The following is a 25,456-nucleotide window of genomic DNA, read 5'->3' on the forward strand; positions in this document are numbered from 1 at the left end:
ACCTAAGTTTCTGCCAAGCTGTTTTCTAGTTTTCCCAGCAGATTTTGTCAAACAGTGAATTCTTGTCCCAAAAACTTGGAGCTTTGAGTTTATCAAAATCTAGATTACTATGATGATTCCCTACTGTGTATTTTGTACCTCATCTATTCACTGATCCTCTGCTCTATATCTTAGCCCAGCACCAGATTGTTCTGATGATTACTGCTTTTTAATACAGTTTGAAATCTGCTACAGCTAGGCCACCTAGGGCTGATATTTTAATAAAATGGTCTCTTAACCTTCCTTAGTTATTCATTTTATCTACTAAGTCATGTACATCAGTTGAGTTCTCTGTCCCCCTGGGGAATAAAATCACCATCTAGCTGATTCAGTTGTATTCATCAATTCCATTATTCGCTCACATGGGAAGAAGGAGTCAAGTAAACTAACACTTTTGAAATTTAACCATTTTTTCAAGTGCTTACATTTTCATTGCACATTATTATTTTTTTTGGTTAAGAAGAAAACTTTCTATAACACATCAGTTTGAAAATGCAGCACATAAGCAAGTTATTTTATTGCTGCTCTTGTGTTTATATGTTCTTCCTGTTTCTCTTCCAGTTGAGACTGGCTTGGCTTCCCTCAATTCCTCCTGAACCACACACTGAAAAGTATAAGAAAAAGGTGGGAGCAGGGTGAAGATGGCAAGGGTAATTAGAAATCAATGTCCTGAAATGCAAGGAAAATATGAAGAAGTTTTGAGGGCAAGGGAAGGTGATGCAGGAGAGAAAATAGGAGGAAGCATCCTTGAAGATTTTGTGTGCTTACCCTTTCCACAGAGTCATCAACTGACATCAGAGTCTGAAGCCTTTTCCGCTGCAAAACATTTGTAAATTCCATGTGGATGGGCAGCATGGGTCCTGTGTACTGCATTATCCAATGCTTATCCATATTTGGTGCGTAGTTGTAACTGGGAGTACTGAAAATAGCCGGGAAGAAGTCTTAGTGTATTTTTATACTTAGTCACTTATAAAAACTCAGCAATAAGGGTCATGAAATAATCTTTCATGGGAAGCAATTAAAACATCACTAACACATCATTTTTCTCTCTCTCAGGACTATGTCTTTTTTGCTTACAGAAATTGACATATTATCTTGAGAGTTTCACTGGGAAGTCTACTCTGGTCCCTCTGGACTGAGGAACTCTTTCCCTTCTTGGATCTCTTACAGCACTTAAAAAACATTCTGCTTTTCTGTGCATATCCTTTCTTTCCTACTAGACTATCAGCTCCTTGAGAACAGGAAACATGTCTTATTTATCTTTGTATCTTAATTTCCCCATGGTCTTGCATATAGTTGGAGCTTAATTTTTTTGTGATAAAGCTGCATTTGAAATCATCATCATCTGAAACATCATTAAAATCTCTGGAATTATTTTGATTTAAAATTTTAAATAAAGATTTGCAATGGATACACTGCCATTTTAAAATGCAAGTCTGTTAATATTCTCCATGATCTGGATGGAACTGGATAGAACCTTTCTAGCCTTATTTTATAGGTCTACATTTCACATGCTCTATATTCCAGCCAAATTGATGATTAGCCATTTCCTGGTGTCACCCTATTCTCCCCTACTCCCTCTCTATTTGCAGGCTACCGTCTGCCTAGAATAGACTCCCTTTTCCTCGAAGGCTTAGCTCAGAGATACCTCTTCTGTCAAGGTTTTTGTAGGGCCATCTCCCAAAAGCTTCATGCATCTGTTTGACTTCTTTTTTACTTATCACAAAAGTTTACTTGGGCAAATGTCTCAGGCCTTCCCATTAGATTATGATTTCCTTGAAAGCAAGGGCTGTGTTGTTTTTATTTCTACAGTTCCAGTACCTAGTATGGTATATCGTAACAAACTTGATAAGTGTTGTTGAATTGAACTTTTGTTTGGGTGTATAGGATAAAAGCTGCATCATACACAGTGTTGTTATTGTTGTTCAGTCATTTCAGTCCTGTCCAACACTTCATGACCCCGTTTGGGATTTTCTTGGCAAAGATACTGGAGTGGTTTGTCATTTCCTTCTCTAGCTCATTTTACAGCTGAGGAAACTAAGGCAAACAGGATTAAGCGACTTGCCCAGGGTCACAAAGCTAGTAAGTGTCTGAGGCCAGATTTGGACTCAGTTCTTCCTGATCCCAGGCCTAGTATTCTATCCAGTGTGCCACCTAGCTGCCCATTATACACAGTAATATGACTAAAATAGCATTTATGTTCAATGTTTATAATGAAGAAACCAATGATGTTTTCATAGCAATATGAAAGCATACCTCTTTTGATTTCTTATTAGAGAGTTAAGTATACCATTTTCTACAGGAAGCCTTTCCCAATTCCTCTTAATTCTAGTACCTTTTCTCTGTAATTATGTCCTTTTTATCTTGTATTTGCTTGAATACACACACACACACACACACACACACACACACACGCACTGAGTTTTCTTGTTTGTCTCTCTCATTAGATTTTGAGCTCCTTGAGAACAAGGACTGTCTTTTGCCCTGTGTATTCTCAGTGCTTGGCACAGTGCCTGACATATTGTAGGCACTTACATGTTTATTGATTGATTAATTGAAATATGTTCTCATAAATACTTGCTGTAAGTAATGTGGACTTTTAACATATGCTTCTCTTGAAACTTACTCCATTTCTTGAGTGATATATTTCTACTGTACAGAGAGAGACTTCATTACTCAAGTAAAAGTCATAATATCATACTGCTAACTAATAGAGACTGCCTAGTAATGAGGTAGCATCATGGAAAAAAGGGCAAACCTTAGAACCCAAAAGATCCGAGTAGAAGTTCTGCTTCTGATATATACTGGCTGCATGACCATAGGCAAGTTACTTAAACTCTCAACACTCCCTAATGCTCTAGATTAGCACGGGAGAAAGGCTTCTGGATTTGATATCAGAGTCCTGGGTTCAAATCTCAGCTCTGCCTTTACTAGCTGTGTGACCTTGGGCAAGTCACTTAACATATATGGACCTCAGTTTCTTCATCTGAATGACAAGGGCATTTGGGCTCTAAGATTCCTTCCAACTCTAAACCTATGAGCTTATGAAGTGTTTGCTAAATTTCAACATGAGCAGCACCTGTGCATTTTGCACAATGTTTCTGGTAGTTATAGACATGTCAGTCCCACCTTTCCCTAATGATTTTAAATTATGTGAAAGTTGGGACTCTCCATGATTTTTCACCCAGATTGCCCAAGCATTAGAGATACATCTAGGTGCACAATGGAAGTAAAGGGAGTCTTCCCAAGTGTCAGCGTACCATTATCATTAAGCCAAAGCACAGCTTGGCCAAGAACCCCGTGGTCAGAATGAATATCAACACCCTGGGTGAGTGATAAGGAAAACTGGTATATAATTGCTGCCAACCCTTAAAATATCATAGCTGGGAAAACTTGTAGGTCTTATTTCTAAGCCCAATTGTGTACAATCTAATAGTGTTATTCAAGAGATTATCATTCTAATTAATGAATCCTTCATCTTAGGTTAAATAAGCATATGAAGAAATCTCCAAATGAATTACTGACCTCACCTATAAAATTTCATCCTGTAGTGGCCAAATTCCAGTGCTATCTCCTAGAGACATCTTAGCCTGAGAGATACAATTATCTCAGAGACACCTTAGAAATACGATTATAGCAATGAAGAATTTTGAAAGGAAATGGTCCATGTAAGTGCAATATTTTCATCTCTTCCTCCTCTTCTTTTCCTGCTCCTCTCCTTCCTTCTTGACAGGAGATCTAGAGGAAAAACTTTTTGCCTACTTCCATAGCAGACCCTGCTAGTGACAGCAGAAAAGTTCATCCCTGATTCTCCACGCTACTATATTCATAACTCATTTTTCATCAATGAGTCAACACTGCTCTTGAGTGTGGGATGAAAATATCAGTAGGGAAGTTCACAAACTGGTTCAAATTACAATATGGCACTTAGCACAAATAACAATATTATCAAGGTTAAATCCCACACACCCAAAGTCCTAAACTATAGTCCACTTTACCAAGAAATTTCACGGGCACGCTGTGTTGTGGCAAAAATCACTAGTGGAAACTTTCAAACAATATCTTCCTGTATTTCTGAGGGGGAATTACAGAACACATTTTTCTTCTATTGTCCAGTGAGTAGATGAGTCACATACTGAATGGTTCCAATGAACAAAGTGTGAAGGAATCTGTCCAGCTCCAAAAAGTGAACCACTGACTTGTTTTCCACTGGCCTGATCAGGGCCACTGAATTGCAAGAACAGATGAAGCAGGAAAGGCTCTTTTAGTTAATGTTATGAAATTATGACTTTTACTTAAGTAATGAAGCCTTCTTGTACATTAAAAACCAAGATTGGGATGAGCTGTAGCACAAGGAGAAAGTGAGCTGGATTTAAAATCAGATGGCTTGTTTTCCAATTTTAGGCCTATCTCTCACTGTCTGCATGACCTAGAGTAAGATACTTACCATCTCCAGCCTCAGCTATTTTAGCTGTAAAATGATTAGGCTGTACTAGCTGACCTCTGTGGTCCCTTACTATTCTGATTCCTATGATCCTACTATTATCAGATTGGGCACGTAAGGGCATAAAATGTTCCTTCTCCTAGAAAGGGGGTGATTGAGCATTCTTTGGGGGTACTTTGAGATTAGAAAAATGAGACATCTGTTGGCACAGGTTTCCCAAACTGTTCACTGATCCATAGTTTAAAAAGGGATGTTGCTATACCAGAATAATTTTACCATGTTTATTTATAATCAAATATTCTCTCATTTCTTTTAATGGCAAGAAACCTTAAATTAAAAATCAATTGGTTGTTTTTCTTTTTTTTTAAACTACAAAACCAACCTCACACAAATAAAAAATTTATAGCAGGAATGGAACTGTGGACTCATTTTGGATTAATTATATTGACATCAGCTACCTTGATGTGCATGACATCATTCAGCTTCATTTGGTGAAACAGTCAAGGTTAGTGTAAGACTCATTTAAAAAAATTATTTATCAGTGGTGATCAGGGTGAAGGAACTTGCCCAGGGTCACACAGTTAGTAAGTGTCTGAGGCCAGGTTTGAACTCAGATCCTTCTGACTCCAGGGTCACTGTGCCACTTAGCTGCCGTGTGAACTTCATTTTTGTAGATTGGGTACATGTATTTGGAAATAAGTTGTGCTTTATTGTATTTTATATGTGGGAACTCACAAGGGTATAAGACATGTTGTCCAAATCATAATTTTTCTTTTCTTCCCCTCTATAATGTGACCCTGCTCTCCAAGGAAGGATTCCCAGAAAAAGACCTGAAGCATAGGGTAGGAAATGTAATAAAGGAATGCAGCATGGTCCTTCTGGCAGAAGACAGGTGAATCCTGATTCCCATGGACCATCAGCTATCTTTAGGGATCTGAAATAGGTTCATGAGTCACTTTAAAAAAAATTCCAAAGTGTCATCCTCAATCATCGAAGATGTAGCCTTTAAGATAGTACTTTAACATGTGGCCTCTTGCCTTATAGCTTTAACTGATGTTTGCTTTTTTACACTAAACAAAATTCTTGTTTGCAATGCCCTAAGGCACATAAATGTCAGATAAACACCTGTGTTGTCAGGGGCTAATGGAAAAAACACATGAAAAAACCCCAACCACATAAGTGATATTGGCCATGAAAGAACCATATGATCTGAAAGTAAAAGAAATCAGAAGCTGGTCTGTCCATTGGTTCTTCTTCCCCATCACCCAAGGATGGAGAGTTGGACTTATCTCCACTGCAACTTTGGTAGCTAACTGAGATAATCCCCTGTGTGAGTTACATCAATTCCTTTTTATTAACATTTGATATGGTTACATTTGCCACCTCCTTGTTATTACTTTTCTGAAGTGAAGAGAGGGAGCTTTTTTGCTCTTTTCTTCTTTCTACCTCAAGCCATCCTTTATTTTAGTCAATTCAAAGCCTGGTCGAATGACAATGTCATCCCTCTCTAGCATTCTCCCTGAAGATTATGCACCCACTAGGGGGTGGTAATTGCTTTATTATTGGAAAGTCAAATCCATACCGTGGTAACTAGTGGCTGCCATACAGGTAAACAGAGGCTATTTCCAAAGTGTTAAGGGCATCCAACTCAAATTAATCTCCGTAAGATTGGGTAGTGTGGCCAGGTTTCTTTCTTCTCTCCTCTCTTCAGCCTGTTTTGTAGTTTTAATATTCTTTCCTTTTTTGTCCTCAGGGACAATGTGGTTGATCTTCCCATTCCCAGTGACTTTAGGGCCTATGCTATTTTTTAAGTGTTTCATGACTAAGATGGGCTAATGTAACATGTTGCATACTTCAGCCACCCTAAAGGACTTACTCCTGCCCTGAGTTATAATTCTAAGAAGTTACTCAGGCATTTATAGGGTTCCAGTAATCTCTGGAAGAGGCTCTAGGCTCCAGAATAAACTTGAACTCCCTAATCCTTCTTGGGGAGCTTTCAGACTGACCATCGTACCTGGAAGTCACCAAGGCTAGGAAATGGTATAGGTATGTGGTTACCTCTTTGCTGCTTCCCCTCAGTAATTACACTGGGTAACTTCAAAAGCCTGAGTCTACCTTGGTCTTGATTTACAATTCTAAAAGCTTTCCATATTCCTTTTAAGGCAATTGGAATTAAGTGACTTGCCCAGGGTCACATAGTTAGTAAGTGTCTGGGGTCAGACTTGAACTCAGGCCCTCCTGACTCCAGGGCTGGTGCTCTATCCACTGTGCCACCTAACTGGCTCTTGCTTTCCACATTTTTGAACCATCCCTAGGATTTAAGGGGTTGAGTTGATAGCTTTCCTAGAATGGTTAATTATTACTATATTGTTCTTACTTTTTTATGTTATCACAACATGCCTAGCAAAATTCCTTATATATATTCAACATATATATTCAAAGAGCACAGATTCTACAGTTAGAGTCTCTGGATTCAATCTGACCTCTGACACTTACTACCTGTGTGACCTTGGGCAAGTCATTTAACTTCTCCGTCAATTATCTTATTGTAAAAAAGAGGAATTTAAGTTAGATGGCTTCTGGGATTCCTTCCAACCTACAAGGATCATAGATTTAGAGATACATAGGACATTAGATGTCGTCTTGTCCAACATGCCCATTTTACAGATAAGGAAACCAAGATCTCAAAAATATTAAGGGACTTGTCCCAGGTCACACTACTAGTAAGCAGCAGAGCTAAGATTTAAACCCCAGGTCCTTTGATTCCAAATATGGCAGTCTTTCTACTGTATCACTCTGCCTTCTCTAGATGTATGATCTTATGATCCTATTAAATTTGTAGGCACCAGCTGCCAAAATCCTAATCATTAAAAACAAACAAACAAACAAACAAACAAACAGATTATATGTACATTTCTTTCTGGGCAAAAAAAAAAATCAACTTTAATATATCGAGGTTCCATCAAGGCTCTGCCCTGGCAGCAATATAGATCACAAGCTGTCTATACCTTAGTAGAAGTCTTAGAAAGTTGTTGCTTGAAGCACAGAGGGTTTGTGTGATTTGCTTGGGGTCACCAGCTAGTGACAGAGGGTAGATTTGAATCACTGGTTCCTGATGTTAAGTCTAGGTTTCCATCTTGTATGCTATCTTGCCTCTCACATAAAATTCACTCTGATCTATACTGAACTTGAATACAGCTGGTTTGGGTTCCATTTGAACTTCCCACTAACTGCTAAATAAATATCTGCTGAAAGTACCAAATCAAACCAGACTGTCAAAGATATTAGTGTCAAACTCAAATAAAAATGGATCACTAATCCATATGTAAGGATCTCTGTGGGATGCATATTGACTTAGTTTCAAAATGTAATATTTGCTTGATTGTATTTTTATTTATTTTGTTAAATATTTCCCAATTACATTTTAAGCTGGTTCAGGCCACACTTGGGAGTGTTGAACTCCCCACAGTGTGGTTGACACATCTGGTCAGACATTTTGGTTTTTGTCGGATTTATTGGAGATAATGTAGACAGACACACAATTGCTTTTTTACTTTTTCAAAAACCAGTAACAACAACATAAGGGCAGAATGGGGCCCAATTCTGATTTTTGGAAAGCTACTGGATTTAGTTTTTAAAATCTCCCTGAAGCACATTGTTCATATGTTTTCTGTTATAGTAATAATTTCTCTTACCTCTCTAGATAAGGTATTTCTACTAAGTATAAGGTAGCTGAACTGCATTTCTCCTTCTAAAAGAAAGTATATTCTAATCCTATTGATAGGATTTTCCTCAGATATTCCATTTTTCTTTTTTCTGCACTGAGTTTCTGGATTTATTGCCCAGCTTATTACATCATTAGATTGTGAGCTCCTTGAGGACTTGGACTGTCTTTTTCCTCTTTTTATATTCCCAGTGCTTAGGCATAGCTCCTGGAGTAGCTAGGTAGTACAGTGGATAGAACACTGGGCTTAGAATCAAGAAGATTCACCTCCATGGGTTCAAATCCAGCCTCAGATACTTATTAAGTATATGACCCTGGGCAAGTCACTTAATCCTATTTACCTCAGTTTCCTTATCTGCAAAATGAGCTGGAGAAGGAAATTGTGAACCATTCCTGAATCTTTGCCAAGAGATCATGTACATGACTGATATGAAACAACAAACACAGTTCCTGGCACATAGCAGGTACTTAATAAATGCTTATTGACAGATTGCTTAATCAGAGAAATGGAAAGATCACTTTAGATCCTTTAGTTTATCTTTTTACTACATGTCAAATTTTCTTTGAGAACAGTATTTTCTTTCTAATATGTTTTGCTTTGCTGTCATGCTTGAAGTATTTGAAAATCATAGACTCAATCATTAGAGAATCTTTGAGCTGACAGTTAGCTCAGCAGCCTAGTCCAACATAGAACAAGAATCCCCTACAAGAAACCTGGTCACCTAACCTAAATGATCTATAATGGGGGCAATACCACTACCTCATGAGGGAACTCATTGCACTGTGCAGAAGCCTGAAAATGTGATCTTTCATCCTGACAGGCAGAGACCCATGGAGAGCCATCAATACTATCTACGTGATAGTTCCAACAGCATCTTGGAAAACAGTGCATGAGTTTTATATTAAAACCATACTGAGTGTTGCTAGGAATTCTGCAGTTCACTTTTCTTTTTATACCAGAATATGAACTTTGTTGTCATTGTAGTAATATTCGATGTTTTTCTAGCATGTTCTATTTGGAAATTACTTTTAAACATTTGTTCAGCCTTAAGGAACAACAGCCAGTAATAGTTTCAGGATTCTGATACTATCATCAGCCTTATCTGAAAAAGCTGTGTCCCAGGTCACAGAATGAGACAGTGATACTCACTAGTGATAAAATTGGAAAGCCCTGAGCTTGTCTCCTACGTGATACCATCGCAGCTTTCACTAACACTGAATTGATTTCACTGAAAATATTTTTTCCTTCTCCAACTAACATAGTCAAGTAGCATTCACCAAGATTTAAGTATGGAGAAAAAGCATAGTGCTCAACTGAGGGTAACATGTATTTTCCAATGGACTTCCTAAATTAGCTTGCAATCATCAGTTAGAAGATCACACACATACATGCATACCATTTGGTCATATTTTGATATTTACTAGTAATTGTGACTCAATTGAAGTAGCATGGAAAGAACTCTGGGAATTTAGTCCTAGATCTCTTATTTACCTGCGTTACTTTTAGCTAGATGCTTAACTTCTCTAGGTTTAGTCCTAGATCTCTTATTTGCCTGTGTTACTTTTGGCTAGACACTTAACTTCTCTAGGACTCAGTTTCTTCATCTGGAGAAAGATAGGCTAGGACTAGATTATCTTTAATGCTCCTGCCACCTCTGATTCCAAGATTCTAATAATTACAGGATATATTTTTTAAAATGATAATATTAAAATAAATATATAATCATAAAATTATATTTGATGAGGTTGCCTTAATTCATATTGTTTATATGGAAAATTTCAGATTTACCTATTAATCAATAAACATTTATTTATTCTCAAAAGCATTCCCATTCTTATATTTTTTTTTTGGGAAATGTAATGATATATCATAAGGTAGGGATAGGATATTTATTTTAGAGAATTTCCAACTGAGGAAACTCCCTCTCTCAATGCGGAATGGCATCTGCAACTGATAGTCTCAGAGAGATGTCCAGAGATCTGAGATGTTAAGGGACTTGCTCAAGGTCATATAACGACCATACATAAGAAGCAGAATTTGAACACAGATCTTCCTGGCAGGAAGCCCAGCTCTCTACTTACTGTGCCCCACTACCACTACATCTATAACAAATTCTTATAAAACAGAAAACATTGCTCAGTATTAGTTCTATTGAGGAAAGGATATATACACACACACACACACACACACACACACACATATATATGTATATATATGTATATGTAAATATACATATATGTATATGTAAAAACTTTGTTCTGTACCTTATATTAATTACCTGTATTTGTGGATGAACTTTCTCCAATGTACTGTGCTTTTAGAACAACATCAACTTAAGATGATCTTTGCATTTTAGAGGAAATGTACTGATATTATGAAGTCTTAAGGTTTTTTTGGATTAAAGTTTGTATATGTGTAGATATATGGGGGGATGGGAAAAAAGGAAACAAGTTAAGTTCTTTAATAAATAAAAAGATGTAAATTAAAACAATTCTGAGGTACCACCCCATACCCATCAACTTGATAAAATGAACTAACTACAATTAAGACCTATAAAATGTGATGCTATCTGTGTTGTAGAGAAATAGGCACACATTCTTCTTTGGTGGAGTTGCAAACTTGTAGAATCTTGTTTTAGAGCAATATGGCATTACACAGTAAAATTACAAAAATAGTAATACATTTTGATCCGATAATCCCACTGATGGGAATATACCCTGGAAGTGTTATTGAAAACAAAAAAGAATGATCTTTTAAAAGATTTTGATGATGGTATTATTTGTCATTGCAAAATGTCTTAAGCATCTTTTGTCAACATATTACAATGTAATTAAAATGGACAAATATGGGAGACACAAAGAAATCTGGAATAATCTTTATGAAATGATACAAAGCAAAAAAAAAAAGAACCTGAAAAAACTACCCACTGTGATCTTAAAGAGGAAAAGTGAAAGGCAATGAATAGATAAAGAAACCTCATAGAGACTTAGGGGAATACCTGAAAATTTGCTATCATATCTCATGCCTCGAGAAATCATTTATTTAAATGCAATTAGTTCCCATGCAAATTTAATTGCTTGTATTGTTATTTCATATTAAGTTTATGATAGCTGTTTTTAAAAGGAAGGAATGGGAAAGGAAGGAAGGACAAATCAAAATAAAATTTGAGACGAATTAATTTCTCACAGACCACAGAGTGGTCTGGAAATTAAATTATGTTCTGCTTTTCTTATTCTGCTTAACAGCAGGTGTATTGCACATAATAAATATGTCCTCAATAAATACTTGTTGATTTGAATTGAAATAAACAAATAAAACTCAATTATAAAGCTGGTGTCAAGGGACAGAGTCAGAAACCCATATTAGAGTGAGGAAGGTGACTGTGGAGGTGGGAGACAATTTCCCACCAATTCAGTTGTTCCAATTCAGGATAACTGAGTCCAGGACTTAGTAAGGGCTTTATCTACATGGATGACAAGATTTATTTACAAACCAACAGCAACTGACTGAGGATTTCTCCTATTGTTGAAATCCCACGTTATAGAGGAGGCCATGTGCTACTGAACTCCTTCCTTATTAAACAGTGCCTCCTGTCATATGTGACTGATAATCTGTCCTAATTCTTCATCTGTAGGCATAACCTCTAGTCTCAGTTTATAAAGCCAACAAGCTGATATTGAACTGGTTTCCGTCCTTTGTTGGGGGTAAACACTAGAGAAACCTGATATAATGGTTACATTGCAAGAAGGTCAGGTGGCTATAACCCAAGGTCAGATAAAAAGGATCGAAATGGTGCTTGGCCACCAAGGAAGAAAACCTGAGGGGGAAATGTTCACATTACATCTCTCCAATCTCCAAAAGGTGGAGTCAATAGTTTCTTGCTCTATTTTCCTAGGGCTTGCCACATATGTCTGTGAGACATTTAACTTCTTCCATCCCTTTGCCTGAATGTGCTACTTGGGTTTTTGCTACAGAAACCAGCTATTCAGTAGCGCACACACCATCATTGGCAGTTTGTCTTCAATTTATCTCCCTCCTTTTGTGTGCTGACTGAACTCTGAACCTGAGTAGTCACTCACAGGAACACCAAACTCACTCTGACCCTCTCTAGCCCTTTCCTTTGGGGGGAGCAAGGGAAACTTCAACAACAAAGATGCCAGGAATTCTGGACTGCTGAGACAGACAGGGAGACAAAACTACCAGCCAAGTGTTAGTTCCTTAAAAAAGCCCAAGGCTGAGCAGCAAATGCAAGCCGGATTAAACATTTCTGCTAATTCAAATTTTTTCCGCATCCTAAAGTTTCCTGTATTTACACAAACTCACAGCCCTCAGATTCTGCACCTGGTATTATCGCATAACCTGGATTGATGCTTATTCTATCTAAGCTTTGGTATGACTGGAATATAAGAGGTGTGGGTTTTGCATTTCTATCTCTCTTCAACTGGTCCATTTTGCTGTCTCACTTTCTTCCCAGAGAGAAGAGATTGTAGTCTATAGAATACAGTAAATTATACAGTGGACTCTACTTTATAGAATCTCTAATTGGTAGTCAGTAATCATAATGAACAAAAGTGAGAAAAAACCAAAATCTTCTCACTACAGTGATATGTATATTCTGGTGTCATGAAGATGCCCTCCTTCAAGACCTTAAATGTAAATCTGGAAGGAAGCTCAGAAGCCATCTTGTGCAGCCTTCACATTTTACATATGAAGAAACTGAGGTTTTGGGTATTAAAATGACTTGGCCAAGCATCAGAGGTGGGACTGAGCAGCGGCCTCTGCCCGAAGAGTCATTGCTTTGACCACTGCACTATTCCTGATTGCTATCAGCAGGTGTAAAGTTTGATGGGAGGTCTCTACAACTGTCTCTTGCTGAATTAATTGAATCACTGTAATGACTATGACTTCCCAGGATGAATTTTGGAAGCACTGATTAGTTAACTTCTCTCCCTGTGTTTGGGCCTTTATCCACTCAGGTAGTATAATATGGTAGAAGGAATGGCAGGTTTGAAGTCAGTGGTCCTGGGTTGCAATTCTTGCTCTATCACTTACTGCCTGTGCCATAGGTAAGTCATTTTACCTCTCTAGGCCTTAGTCTCCTTGTCTTTTTTTTTAAAGGCAATTGGGGTTAAGAGGCTTGCACAGTCAACATAGCTAATAAGTGTCAAGTGTTTGGTCTGAGGCCACATTTGAACTCAAGTCCTCCTGATTTCAAGGTCAGTGCTCTATTCACTGCGCCACCTAGCGGCCCCTCTCCTCATCTTTAAACGAGGGCAGACTCAATGACTTCTGACATCACTTCTCGCTCTAAACCTATAAGACATCATAATTCCTGCCTTCCCTTTCCTCTTTGGATTCCAAAGAATCTTCCTAATGTATAGTCTGACCATATCGTCCCTGCTCAAATTACCTTTCATCAGAACCAGTGACTCCATGTGTCCTGTAGATTAAAATATAAACTTCTTAACCCAACATTTAGTAATTTACAATCTGGATCCAAATTCTCCCTTCATGCATTTTATGTTATAGCCAAGCTGGACTACTGGTGGCTTGTTGCTCCATCCTTCCTCTGTGCAGTCCTGCAAGTGATTGTCTGTGTTAGGGATGTATTTCCTCCTCAACTCTGCCACTTGAATTACATTTTTCTTCAAGATCCAGCTCAGGTGCCATTTCTCTATAAGTCTTCCAGGTTTCCATAACTACAAGTCATCTCTTCCTGCTCAAATTTTCCTATATCACTTTGGACCTCTGCTCTTCTCCATCACATTCTATGATGTAACATATCACTTACCATACGTGTGGTATACAAAGTACTTTTCGCACAATAACTCTGTGAAGTATGAAATCTAAATATTATTATTCCTCTTTTCCAAAGGAGGAACTAAGGTTCAGAGAAATTGTGTTCTGCCCAGGGAGATAACTAGGAAGTGTTAGAGCTGGTACTTGAACTCAGGACTTAAATCCAAGGACGGCAATCTTTGTACTATGCTGTGCTGCTCCACATGCCCATTCACTCAACAAGAATCTACTGAGTATCTACTTTGGGCCAGGCACTGTCCTAGGTACTGGGAGTCCAGATAGAAAACTGAGACATTCCCTGTCTTTATGGAATTTGCATTCTATCCAAACTCTAGGCCCTGTGGTAGATTGTAAGCTCCTTATACACAATGATTGTGTTATTTGTCATTCTTGTATTTTCAATGCCCACAGCAGCACCTTGCCCATAGTAGGTACATAATAAATGTTTTTCAAATTGTGACATTCTGAATCTTAAGACAATGCTTCCAAACAGTTAAGAGATTAGGAATTCAGAAATGAGATCTGGCTTAAGATTTTTTTTTTATATACTTAGGAGTAAAAGGGAAGAGAGGGACCAGAAATCCTCTTGAATTGATAAGAGATAACACATGAGCAGAGGAGATTCCATCAAGTTTGACCAAGGTCAATATGTATCATAGAATCAGAGATTTATTTTTAACTCAGATGATCAATTGCAAACTAAATATTGTATGTCAGTATAATTAATTATGCTTAATAACTTTATATTCAAATGACTTTCATTGCATTAAATATCAAGACAACTTTTTTTTTAAAAGACAATTGGGGTTGAGTGACTTGCCCAGGACCACACAGCTAGTGGGTGTTAAGTGTTTGGTCTGAGGCCAGATTTGAACTCAGGCCCTCCTGACTTCAGGGCCAGTGCTCTATCCACTGAGCCACCTAGCTGCCCCAAGACAACTTTTTAGTTACTATTTCTCAGTCTCCATCTAGATCCTCATTCACTTCTCTTACATGGTCCTAATGTGTAGCATCAGAGGTAAAAGGGATGTTAGGGATAATATAGCCCAGTCTCTTCATTTTATAATTAGGTAATCTGAGACAAATTCAATGGTTAGTTACATAGGCAGTAAGTGCATCTTTCCAAGGCAGTAGTGAAAGCCCAGGAACATGGCTAGGAGGAGATTATCATAGGTAGGAAGAAACAGGAAATGCTGAAGAGCCTTAGAATGGGGTCCTATAGCAAAATTCATAGCCAGATGTGACATAATGCTTCAGCATCTGTTGGGTAATGCTTCCTTGATGTATGGTTTAATGTATGGCCTGTTTGAGTTTATAGAGTGGCTTGGAAACCAACTAACATGTGACTTCTACACTCAAAATCATTAATAAAAATGGTAATGGGTATATCTCACTCAATTAATTAATGATTGAGACATAGCCACTATTCTTTTTGGATTCCCAAGAGTCTTCCCAATATACATTGCCTGACTATGTCATTCCCCTGCTCAAAAACCATCAGTGGCTACCTGTGTTCTATAGAATAAAATATAAACTTCTTAGGCCAACACTTAAAAATTTATAATCTGGATCCAAATTCTTCTTTCATGTGATTTATGTTATAGCTAACCTGGACTAATAGGGGTTTGCTGCTCCATCCTCCCTTTGTTCATTCCCACAATTCATGAATGAGATCATTCTGGTTATCCTTGCAATGCAGCTCTCTCTCATAGTGGATTCCCCTTGCTGGAATCACTTTGGGATTTGATTAAGTGACAAGTTCAATTAAAAGGAATAAATTTCACACAGAGAAATTTCAGCAATATTACCTTAGTGATACCTTACACTCATATTATTTAAAAAGCCCCTAAAATGTTCCTGCTAAAGACTTAAGAACATCTTCAATGAGCAAGGAAAAATAATGATGCTCTTGAAAAGCATAAGTGGAATCTGGTAATGTCTGTTTGAATGACTCTTTCTATCACTAATCAAAAATCTAGTTAAAATTCTAGTTTCTTAGCAGCTCAAGAAATTTTTACTGATCTTAGAGTGTTCTCAAAACAATTTGTTTCACTTTAATGAAAACAGATATTTGCCATGTAATGCTTTGGCACAGTGGGTGTTGGTTTCCTGAAGTTGAACAAATATTGATAAGAGAGTTGGCAACTCCCTTTGGTTCACTGAATTAGTGAATTCTTATCACGTACTTGCCAAAACATGGTAATGAGTACAAAAATGGGATCCTGAAAAATTGTTTTTCTTGACAAAATATTAGAGAAATGGTTCGAAAGTCATTTTTGTTATCATTTGAGAGCATAGGACCATAAATTTAGAGCTGAAAGGTACCTTATAAGCTGCCTAGTTCAATTAATTTAACAGTTGAGAAAACTGAGGCACAGAGAGATTAAACAACTTGTTCGTAGTTATTTACACAGGAAGAGCAAGGTTTGAAACCTAGCGCTCACTCCAACCTCAGAGACCATTCCACTGTACTTAAAAAAAAAGATCCTACATGAGATGGAAAAGCTGAGCAGCTAAAGAATATAAATGCTAAGTGAAAGAATCCCTAATTCTTTTCACTGTGATCATTTCTGAGAGTTAATATTGCTGTGATATAAACATATGCTTCATGATTGTTATTTTTCTTCTAAGGTCCATGATTTGATCTCTCTCTCTCTCTCTCTCTCTCTCTCTCTCTCTCTCCTCCTCCCTCCCTCTCTCTCTCTCTCTCTCCTCCCTCCCTCCCTCTTCCTCCCTCTCTCTCTCTCTCTCTCTCTCTCTCTCTCTCTCTCTCTCTCTCTCTCTCTCTCTCTCTCTCTCCCTCTCCCTTCCTCTCTCTCTCTCTTTCATATACATATACACATGTATACATACATACATACATACACACATTATATACACACACATATTAGCCAGCCTGGCAAAAGACTGTATGACTGATACCTGATGGCCAGGCTAGCTCACTTCAGAGGGGTTCATTACCAGCAAGTTAGTTACCAGGTGATGAGTTTTTCCACCCACAGGAAATGATGAAGGCCACCTATCAAGCCACAGAGGAGTTCAGATCTACATTATTGGAGGGAATACCTAAAGTTAAAAAGCACTTATTAAGCACTTATTATGTACAGTATGTCTTGCACTGTGCTAAATGGGGAGTATACAAAGAAAGGCAAAGACATAGTCCCTATTATTAAGGAGCTAACAGTAGAATGGGGAAGACAATATACAAACAATTATGTACAAACAAGACACACATATATTAAAGTATATACACATATAGTATATATACATATACACACATATAAATATACAGATAGCTATATATTATATATACTATGTGCAAACAAGATTAGATACATATATTTGTGTATATATACACATATATTTGTATGTATATATTTGAATGTATGTACATATACAAATATATCTATCTTGTTTGCATTTGTCTCCTCTAATACAGATATACACGCAGATGTATACATAGATATACAAATATAAAGTGAGCTAGCCTGGCCATCAGGTAAAATTCCTACTTCATTTGCCAGCGTTGTCTGTACTACCTGAAGACTTTCTATCTGCACAGGACCCATCAGAACTTGTGCTCTGCTGCTCATAACCTTTGAGAACCCAGGGTCAGTCACCTCCACACCACAATGGGGCACTGGAGGGGCACTTTAGGGGAGGCATGGCTACCAACTTGTTAAATTTTTTTTTTAGTGTCAACAAGATATAAATTAATGTAACATTTGAATTAATAGATCTATCAGTAAAGGAGTATATTATCCTCTAGGAACACTACTGAACAGAGGTGTGTCCCACTTTAAGAAACCTGGATGTATAAAAATCCAAAATGAATGGGCAATTCCTGACATTCCAAAAGGATTGCTTGCTTTACAAAAGGCTTCCCCACGGGGTTTCTTTGACTAGGAAGCCCCTGCGGTGAATGTAATTCATCGGTCAATTAAAAGAAAAAAAATATTTAAACGATTTCATAGGGAAATTCCTAATGCATAATGTGACACACCAGCAAATGATAAAGGAATGCAATGTCTTTAAGGAAGAAAAGAAGTCATAAAATACTAAAACTCAGAGCCTTAATACAGGTCATACAAGCTAAAAAATAACATGAACAAAGATGGGGAAAAGGTAGTCTCTGAGGAAAGACAGCATTACTGTCTAAACTTCACTCCAAACAGTCCAGCTTTCCTCTGCTCCCCTCCCCTTGTAATTTAGAGCATTAATGACTAATTAATCACCTAACAATGATCAATTAATAACAATAATCTACAAAATAAGAACACAAAATAACAAAGAGATAATGAGACTGGCAAACCAGAGTGCCAACAGAAATCACTGTTTTCTCTGAGATATTCCTGTCCAGGGTATTAAGTGGAAATCAGGGCAGGCATCCAAGAGCTTGTTCATTAATAGACTGTGGGCATTTAGGAAGGCCAGAGTTATAGTGAGGATTTTTTTCTTGGGTAAAATTTGATGAGGAGCTTAGAATCTGGGAGTGATAACTTGAGAGTAGTCATGTCACATGGCAGGATGGGCCAGCAGAGGGTTATGAGGTTAGAAACAGAAATGGCACCACAGGAAGTAATAATGTTTCCCCACTCTTAGCTATCATCACCTGGGGACAAAGCTCCTTATGCTCTGGACTAATTATAACTCTAAGGAAAACAACATTCATCCTCCAAATGTCTTGTACTGATTACATACTATGTGCAACATATTCCCAGTCTGTATTCTCACCCCAAACTATATAGGCTGTCAGTAAAAAATTATAACTAGATTGAAGATTGTATGTTACTAACAACAGGCAGAAGGAAAATGTGCCAAATAATATAAGTATAGAAATGCCTGCGCTCCCAAGAAAGCTGTACCTTTCCATCAACTAGTCAGCAAAATTAGATTTGGATCAAAGACTCTTCACCTAAGGGCAGAGGAAAGTTGTTTGAATAGTACAATTCTTTGGTACATTTTGCCCAACCACTTCTACCTCCTATAAAAAAGGGAGGCAACATGTTAAGAGTGCATATGTAGTACAGAGGTCTAGGTTCATTTTCCCTAGTTAAACAGGCAATCAATCAGCAAGAATCTATTAATCAGATACAACAAGGCAGGCTCTATGCTAGTTGCTAGGGATACAAATAATGAAACAATCCCTATTCTCCGTTAGCTGGCCAAGTAACTTATTCTCTCTGAGACTCTGTTTCCTCAGCTGCAAAATAGAAACGAATAATGCAGTAGAGCAATGGGCTTGCAATGGGCAATGGAATAGAGAACTGGGCTTAGAATAAGGAAGACTCACCTTTATGAGTTCAAATCTGGCCTTAGACACTTACTAGCTATGTGACCCTAGGAAAATCTTTAACCCTTGTTTGTCTCAGTTTCCTCATCTGCAAAATGAGCTGGAGAAGGGAATGGCAAACCACTCTGGCACCTTTGCCAAGAAAACTCTAAATGGGGTCACAAAGAGTCAGACACAACGGAAATGACTGAACAATAACAATGAAATGGAAAGTACACTGGCTCTGTAGTTAGAGGACACAACCTCTGATGCTCACTACCTGTATAACCTTGGGCAGATCACTTAGCAGTTCCTTCCAGCTATGATCCCATAATCTTTATACTACCTATCTCACAGGGTTGTTGTGAGGAAAATATTTTGCAAACCTTAAACTACTGCGTGGATGGTGTTATCATCATAACTATTTTAAAAGTAATATCTTCTTGTTTTAAAAATTCCCCTTCTCCTCCAACAACTTTCCTCCCCTCCCCAAGAACTCCAAAGGAAAGAAACTCAAGTTGAACAGTTGCAACCAAACTGTTGAAGTATTTACCTAAAACAAACACACATTCACATAATCATATCGAGGTAAAGTCTGCTGTTGTGAAGAGCATAGCCACCTTGATTTTGTTTAATGCCTCTTTGAACAAGAATGTAGAAATGAATTCTTAATAGCCCATGAAACATCTTTGGAACTCTATGAACTCTCTTATCCTTGACATGTAGTTAGCCTGAGATATTGGAACCACTCCTCATAATTCCAATACTACATATGGCCTTTTAATTTTGCTCCAGGTTGCTAGGGGCTATTTATTTGGGCCCAGTTCAATCTTCCTCCTGTGATCAAGCCCCACATTCCCACCCCCTTAACCTACAGTGCAGAAAGGAACCTGGAGAGGATCGGGGTTGGGAAGAGTGAAGTGTCCTGTTTTGTCAGCATCCAGGTTTTATTTTACTTACATGTGCTGGGAAGCATTTGGATAGAGGTCTGAGAACTGTGGTGCTGAATCTTCGGGGCCGTGGGGTGCGGCATGGCTGATAACCATCATTATGGGCCTATGGGGATACATTCTCTTAGACATTTTGAAGTAATTAATGCTCTCGTTAGTGATTAAGTCTGTGAAGTAGTCCTGAAACATACATTTGACACAAAACAAAAATTACGAAAAGGGTGACATCAAGCACATCACATTCTCCTCCTGACTTCCTCAGAAGAAATTCTGTTAATGAATTATAGTCTAAAGGAAGAAATACAAACAAGCCTTCTGGGCAATCATATACATACATATATACATACACATCTTGGATGCCTGCCCTGATTTCCACTTAATTCCAGCTGCTCTTCCAGAAAAGACACTTGCCACTTGGTCAAATTATGTGGAAAATTGCTAGATAAGGACATCCGTGTGTGAATGAGTACATAGTATGCCCTTACTTAGGCAACATACGTAATACAGATACAATCATTTTTATCCCTTACAGAGACATACAACTTAGATATCAGAAAAGAAAAGAAAAAAAAAAGGTTGTGTTTACCTAAGATAGTTATCAGAGTTGGCAACGCAAATGTTTCTAGCTATGAAACACCGGATACATATTTCATCCTTGGGTTTCGTTGATGTAATAATTTGACAAGTAATTAATTGCTCCAAGTGCAGGAAACCACCCACATCCACTACTAACTCACATTTATAGAACCCTCCCCCCCTACTCTGCCAAAGAAAGAACTTTCCTTCCTTTTGAATTAATCTTACATATCGGAGAGTAACACAATAATCACTATTCCAAAATGGCTGCCAAAATACAGGTATCCAGGGAAAAATGTTGTTATACATTTTTTTTATTAGTGGATTTAGATTGAAACCTTTATGTACATTTGAATGTGGCTGATTCCTGCTGATCCTGCCCTTTTAACTGCCCAGATAAAGCAGGACAGCTGCCAGGAGCTGAGCTGCAACTTGTTAATAAAATGGCTCAACTCAGAACCAGGGTGGCTAATGAAATTCTACAAGGAAGAAAGAGGAAATGAAATCAAAAAGAGAAAGAAGAAAAGATGGAAACTTAAATTAAACCACCTGCCTCCCTAGGTCAACATGACTGGCCTGGAGGGCTCTAGTGTCAACTTCATGGAGAAAGTGCCTGGGCAATGTTCACAATTTCAAACACTTCCAGGCATGACTAATCACATGTTGTGGATTCAAGGGTCTGAACAGCTGCAAAAGCAGTGCCTGAGGGGGCAGCATCTGAGTCACATGTCAGCAACGGGACAGGCCAACCAGCTGTGCTCTTCCTCACTCTCTGTCATTCTCATTCCTTGCCTCACCATGCAACAGTCTTATTTGACACAGTAGTCTTTGACATTTAATCTGCTTCAATAATGAGAAAGAGATGCTAATTTAATATTTTTTGGGAAGTGGTGATTACCTTGTACTCTTCAGAACAACAGGGAGGTAAAGGTTAATAACTTGAGCAATGAACATGAAAAACACTCCCTTGGATAATAAATACAAGGGTATAGATTAATGGACTTAGTTCCAGTACTCTCTGAGCCCTAATTGTGTCAGTAGTTAGATGTGTCACCTTGGGAAGTCACTTCCCTCTCTCTGGGTCTCAGTTTCCTCAACTGTAAAATGAGGGGCTCAAACTAAGTACTCTCTAAGGTCCTTTCCAGCTCTAAAATTCTATAACTATAAAAAGAACTGAGCATTCAGTTCACATTGTTTTTGGAGGCTCAAGAAATTGTAAAAGCTACAAATTCATCCATATTCAAATAGGTCAATTCTAAAATATGGCAAGTGGACCACACCTTCCTATTCTAGTGCTTTTTTATTTTCTCTTGAGAGTTAGACTCATTTGGGAGATTCAGATTATTTTTGATATTTGGGGACACAACACACTAAATTGGAATGGGTGGTAGATTTGATCAGAATATAGATACAAATCATTGCTCTGCCACTGTGTAACTTTGGGCAAATCCCTTTTGCATTCATTTATAAAAGGAGGAGAGTGGACCACATGACCCACAAGGTCTCTTTTAGCTCTAAATGCTAGATATGGCAATATTTGACAAAAAAAACCCCTCAACAATCTAGTGAGAAAGAAAATGGTCATGACTAGGAGGGGAAAGGGGCTTTAATGGCAAATGTGGCTGAATCCAATTACAATTTTGAGGAGTTAGGTTCAAATATTTTTCCTTGATTTTCAAGTGTGATCATTTCACCCTTATATGGGGCAGCAAACTAGGAGCCATCATTGCAAAATTACAGGTCAGATCTTGCATTCAAATGTCTGAGCTCAAACATATTTATTGTCATTGATGAGTCATATACTACATCCCTTTTTGGCACCTTGGAAATTCCAGAATTGGCTCATAGTAACGAATACTGTGAGATACTTGCAAAGCAAAGTCCTCCTATATAGCACAAGCCAATTGTGGTGAAGACTGAAAACAGGGAGGGCAGATTCCCAGCCCCTGATTGTTTTACATCTCTGTCCCCATTCTGCCACTAGCAAGTTAAAGGATCACAGGCAAGTTAGTTAACCTCTCTGAGCCTCAGTTCACTTATCTTTGAAATGGGGATAATAATACTTCAATTATCTAGGGTTTTAGTGAGGATCAAATGGGATAATAAATGCCATGGGTTTTGTTAACCTTAAAAGTGATCTGTATGCAAAGTGTTATTTTCTTTTATTAATCTCCTTTCCAATTCAGACTTCGTAGACAAAATTCCTTGGCAATGAAGAATAGCTCAAGTAAGCTGCTGTTAATACAAAAAAGTTCTCTACAGAATAAAACGAACAACCATGGAAAAATTAAATGTCAGTACTTTTCCTTATACTTTTACTAAAGATTTATTTCTCCTAATCATGAGAAGAAAAAAAACTTGCAAAACTAGTGTTCCTTGGAGCTTTTCCCTACCTTTATTCCAAAATAATCTTAAAATTACTAAGTTTCACTATAAGGGAAAATAATGCAATATAGGTGGGGCAAACTCTTTGAAAATGCTTCTCTCTCCCCCCCATTAAGAATGAGATAATTGATGTTGTGTCAAAGGGTCTGGAAATTACCTTGGCATAATCAAATCCATGCTTCTCTTTGATGCCATTGCGACAAACAGTGTAATTATAGAAACGAGAATTCTTGATTAATCCAAGCCACTCTCGCCACCCAGGAGGGATGTAGCTGCCATTATATTCATTGAGGTATTTTCCAAAGAAAGCTGTAGTGTAGGGGGATGGGGAGGAATGTTAATTTTCTCACATGGAATTACCAGTCACACAAATGCAAAGTAATATGAAATTATAATTTTATTAAGAAATGGCAAGAAATTGCAGAATTCATTTTAACATGACATAGCAAAGTAATATCACAATTGGAAAACCTTAGTACTTTGAAAGACTGAGAATGCAACAGCCATTTTCCTATTGGGAAAATGAAGAAAGCACCCAGAGCTAGGCATCATATTGGTACAATTAAGATCACAGCTCCCTAACTGAGCTACTACTATTTTAAAGCAGCAAAATTTTACTAGAACTAATTTAAAAGGTGCCTAACTTAAGTTAAACTTAAAGTTAAAGCAATTATACTCCAAGAGAAACTTTGACTTCAGTGATATGCTTCATGACAAAGACCTTAAAGTTTCACTCATTCTCTCCTTCTCTACTCCGTCCATTCAACAAACATTTATTAAGCCCCTACCATGTATGAGGTACTGTGGGATGAATAAGATAAGTCAGTGTGGTATGTTTGTGTATGAGGTGGCACATTAGGCACGTAAACAAAGACCTGTTCTATAAGATGGAGAATGGCAATAGAAGATATTTACAAAAATGCTATTGGGGTTCGAAGGAGGATAGATGACATATAGTTTGGGGGAGGGGATCAGGAAAGGATTCATGAAAGAGAGGGCCTTTGAGGTAATCTTGAAAGATGGGTGTGATTTTTCATAAATGGAGATGAGGACAGCAGGAAGCAGCAAAACATGGATATAGGGACAAGAGAGGAAGTAAAACCTATTTTATAAGAAAGTAAGGTAAATTGGTTAATGAAAGATAAGTGTGCACTGAGAGACAGCATCATGGAGAAGATGGATTCTCGGAGTCAAGAAGGAATGGGTTCAAGTCCTGCCACTGGCATACACTGGCCATGTCAACCTAGGAAAGTCATTTAATTTCTTAGTGGCAGTGAGGCAGCTAGATGGTGCAATTGATAGAACACTAGGCCTAGAGTCAGGAAGACCTGAGTTCAAATCTGGCCTCAGATACTTACTAGCTGTGTGATCCTGGCCAAGTGACATAACTTCTGTTAGCCTCAGTTTCTTTAACTGTAAAATGGGAATAAGAATGGCATCTAACTTGCAGGGTTGTTGCAAGGATTAAATGAGATAATATTTGTAAAGTGCTTAGCATAGTAGGCATTTTATAAATGCTTATTTCCTTTTTCCTCCCTTCTTTCCTTAATGTTCTATGCAACTCTTTATGTGCTTGAGGTGCGGGCCTCCATTGGTAGAGGGAGTATTCTTATCAGTAAATGTTAGATTGGAAATCATAGTTTTATTAAGAAAATATCAAGAAAGCATTCAATACACCAAGGATGTGGTACTAGTCATCTAGCCTGGTTTGAGTGGGACAGTTCATAATCATAACCCTTTAATGTCAGAAGACATAGGTCCTTCAGTGGATACAGTCTTTTATCCACACAGCTATCATGAGATACCAAGCAACCAGGGGTCAGAGGTAGAAGGGGTGGGATCTGGGTTTCAGAAAAATGAGATGTCAATTTGACATCAATAGGATTTATGGGGCAAGCAAGAAAACAATTACCAAGGTCAGACAAATTTTGAAGAAATTCAGTCTCTAAAAAGGTTTGTGCTTATACAAAGAGGTCATTTATTCTACAAGCATTTATTTAGCACCTACTACATACCAGACACTGTAATAGGTATAATACATAATACTAATACTAATAATAAAATATGTAATAATATATGTAACATATAATATACAATAATGTATCATATATGTAGTATATCATAATAAATATAGGTAACACACATACAAAAATTAAATAGTCCCTGTACTCAAAAAGCTTACATTTTAATGTGGGAAGAAAACAACACACGCCCAGAAAATTAACACAAAATATTTGGTGTTGGGAAAGGGCATTAAAAATTGGAT

The 25,456-nt window shown here is 37.7% G+C and overlaps 1 protein-coding gene across 6 annotated transcripts in view; it reads right to left on the reverse strand.

Moving 5' to 3' along the window:
• SULF1 (sulfatase 1) overlaps positions 1-25,456 on the reverse strand; it is a 200,995-nt gene that overhangs the window by 49,790 nt on the left and 125,749 nt on the right. For all 6 annotated transcript variants that reach the window (XM_078153363.1, XM_021002089.2, XM_021002091.2 and 3 more), the window contains 3 exons: positions 23,348-23,499; positions 20,240-20,409; positions 808-958 (listed from right to left, as the gene is read on the reverse strand). In XM_078153363.1, coding sequence (XP_078009489.1) covers positions 808-958; positions 20,240-20,409; positions 23,348-23,499 — 473 coding nt within the window. The remainder of the gene's footprint in view (positions 1-807; positions 959-20,239; positions 20,410-23,347; positions 23,500-25,456) is intronic.

This window comes from Phascolarctos cinereus, unplaced genomic scaffold (genome assembly GCF_003287225.1).
Source record: "Phascolarctos cinereus isolate Bilbo 61053 unplaced genomic scaffold, phaCin_HiC Scaffold_4;HRSCAF=312, whole genome shotgun sequence".
NCBI classification, from domain to species: Eukaryota; Metazoa; Chordata; class Mammalia; order Diprotodontia; family Phascolarctidae; genus Phascolarctos; species Phascolarctos cinereus.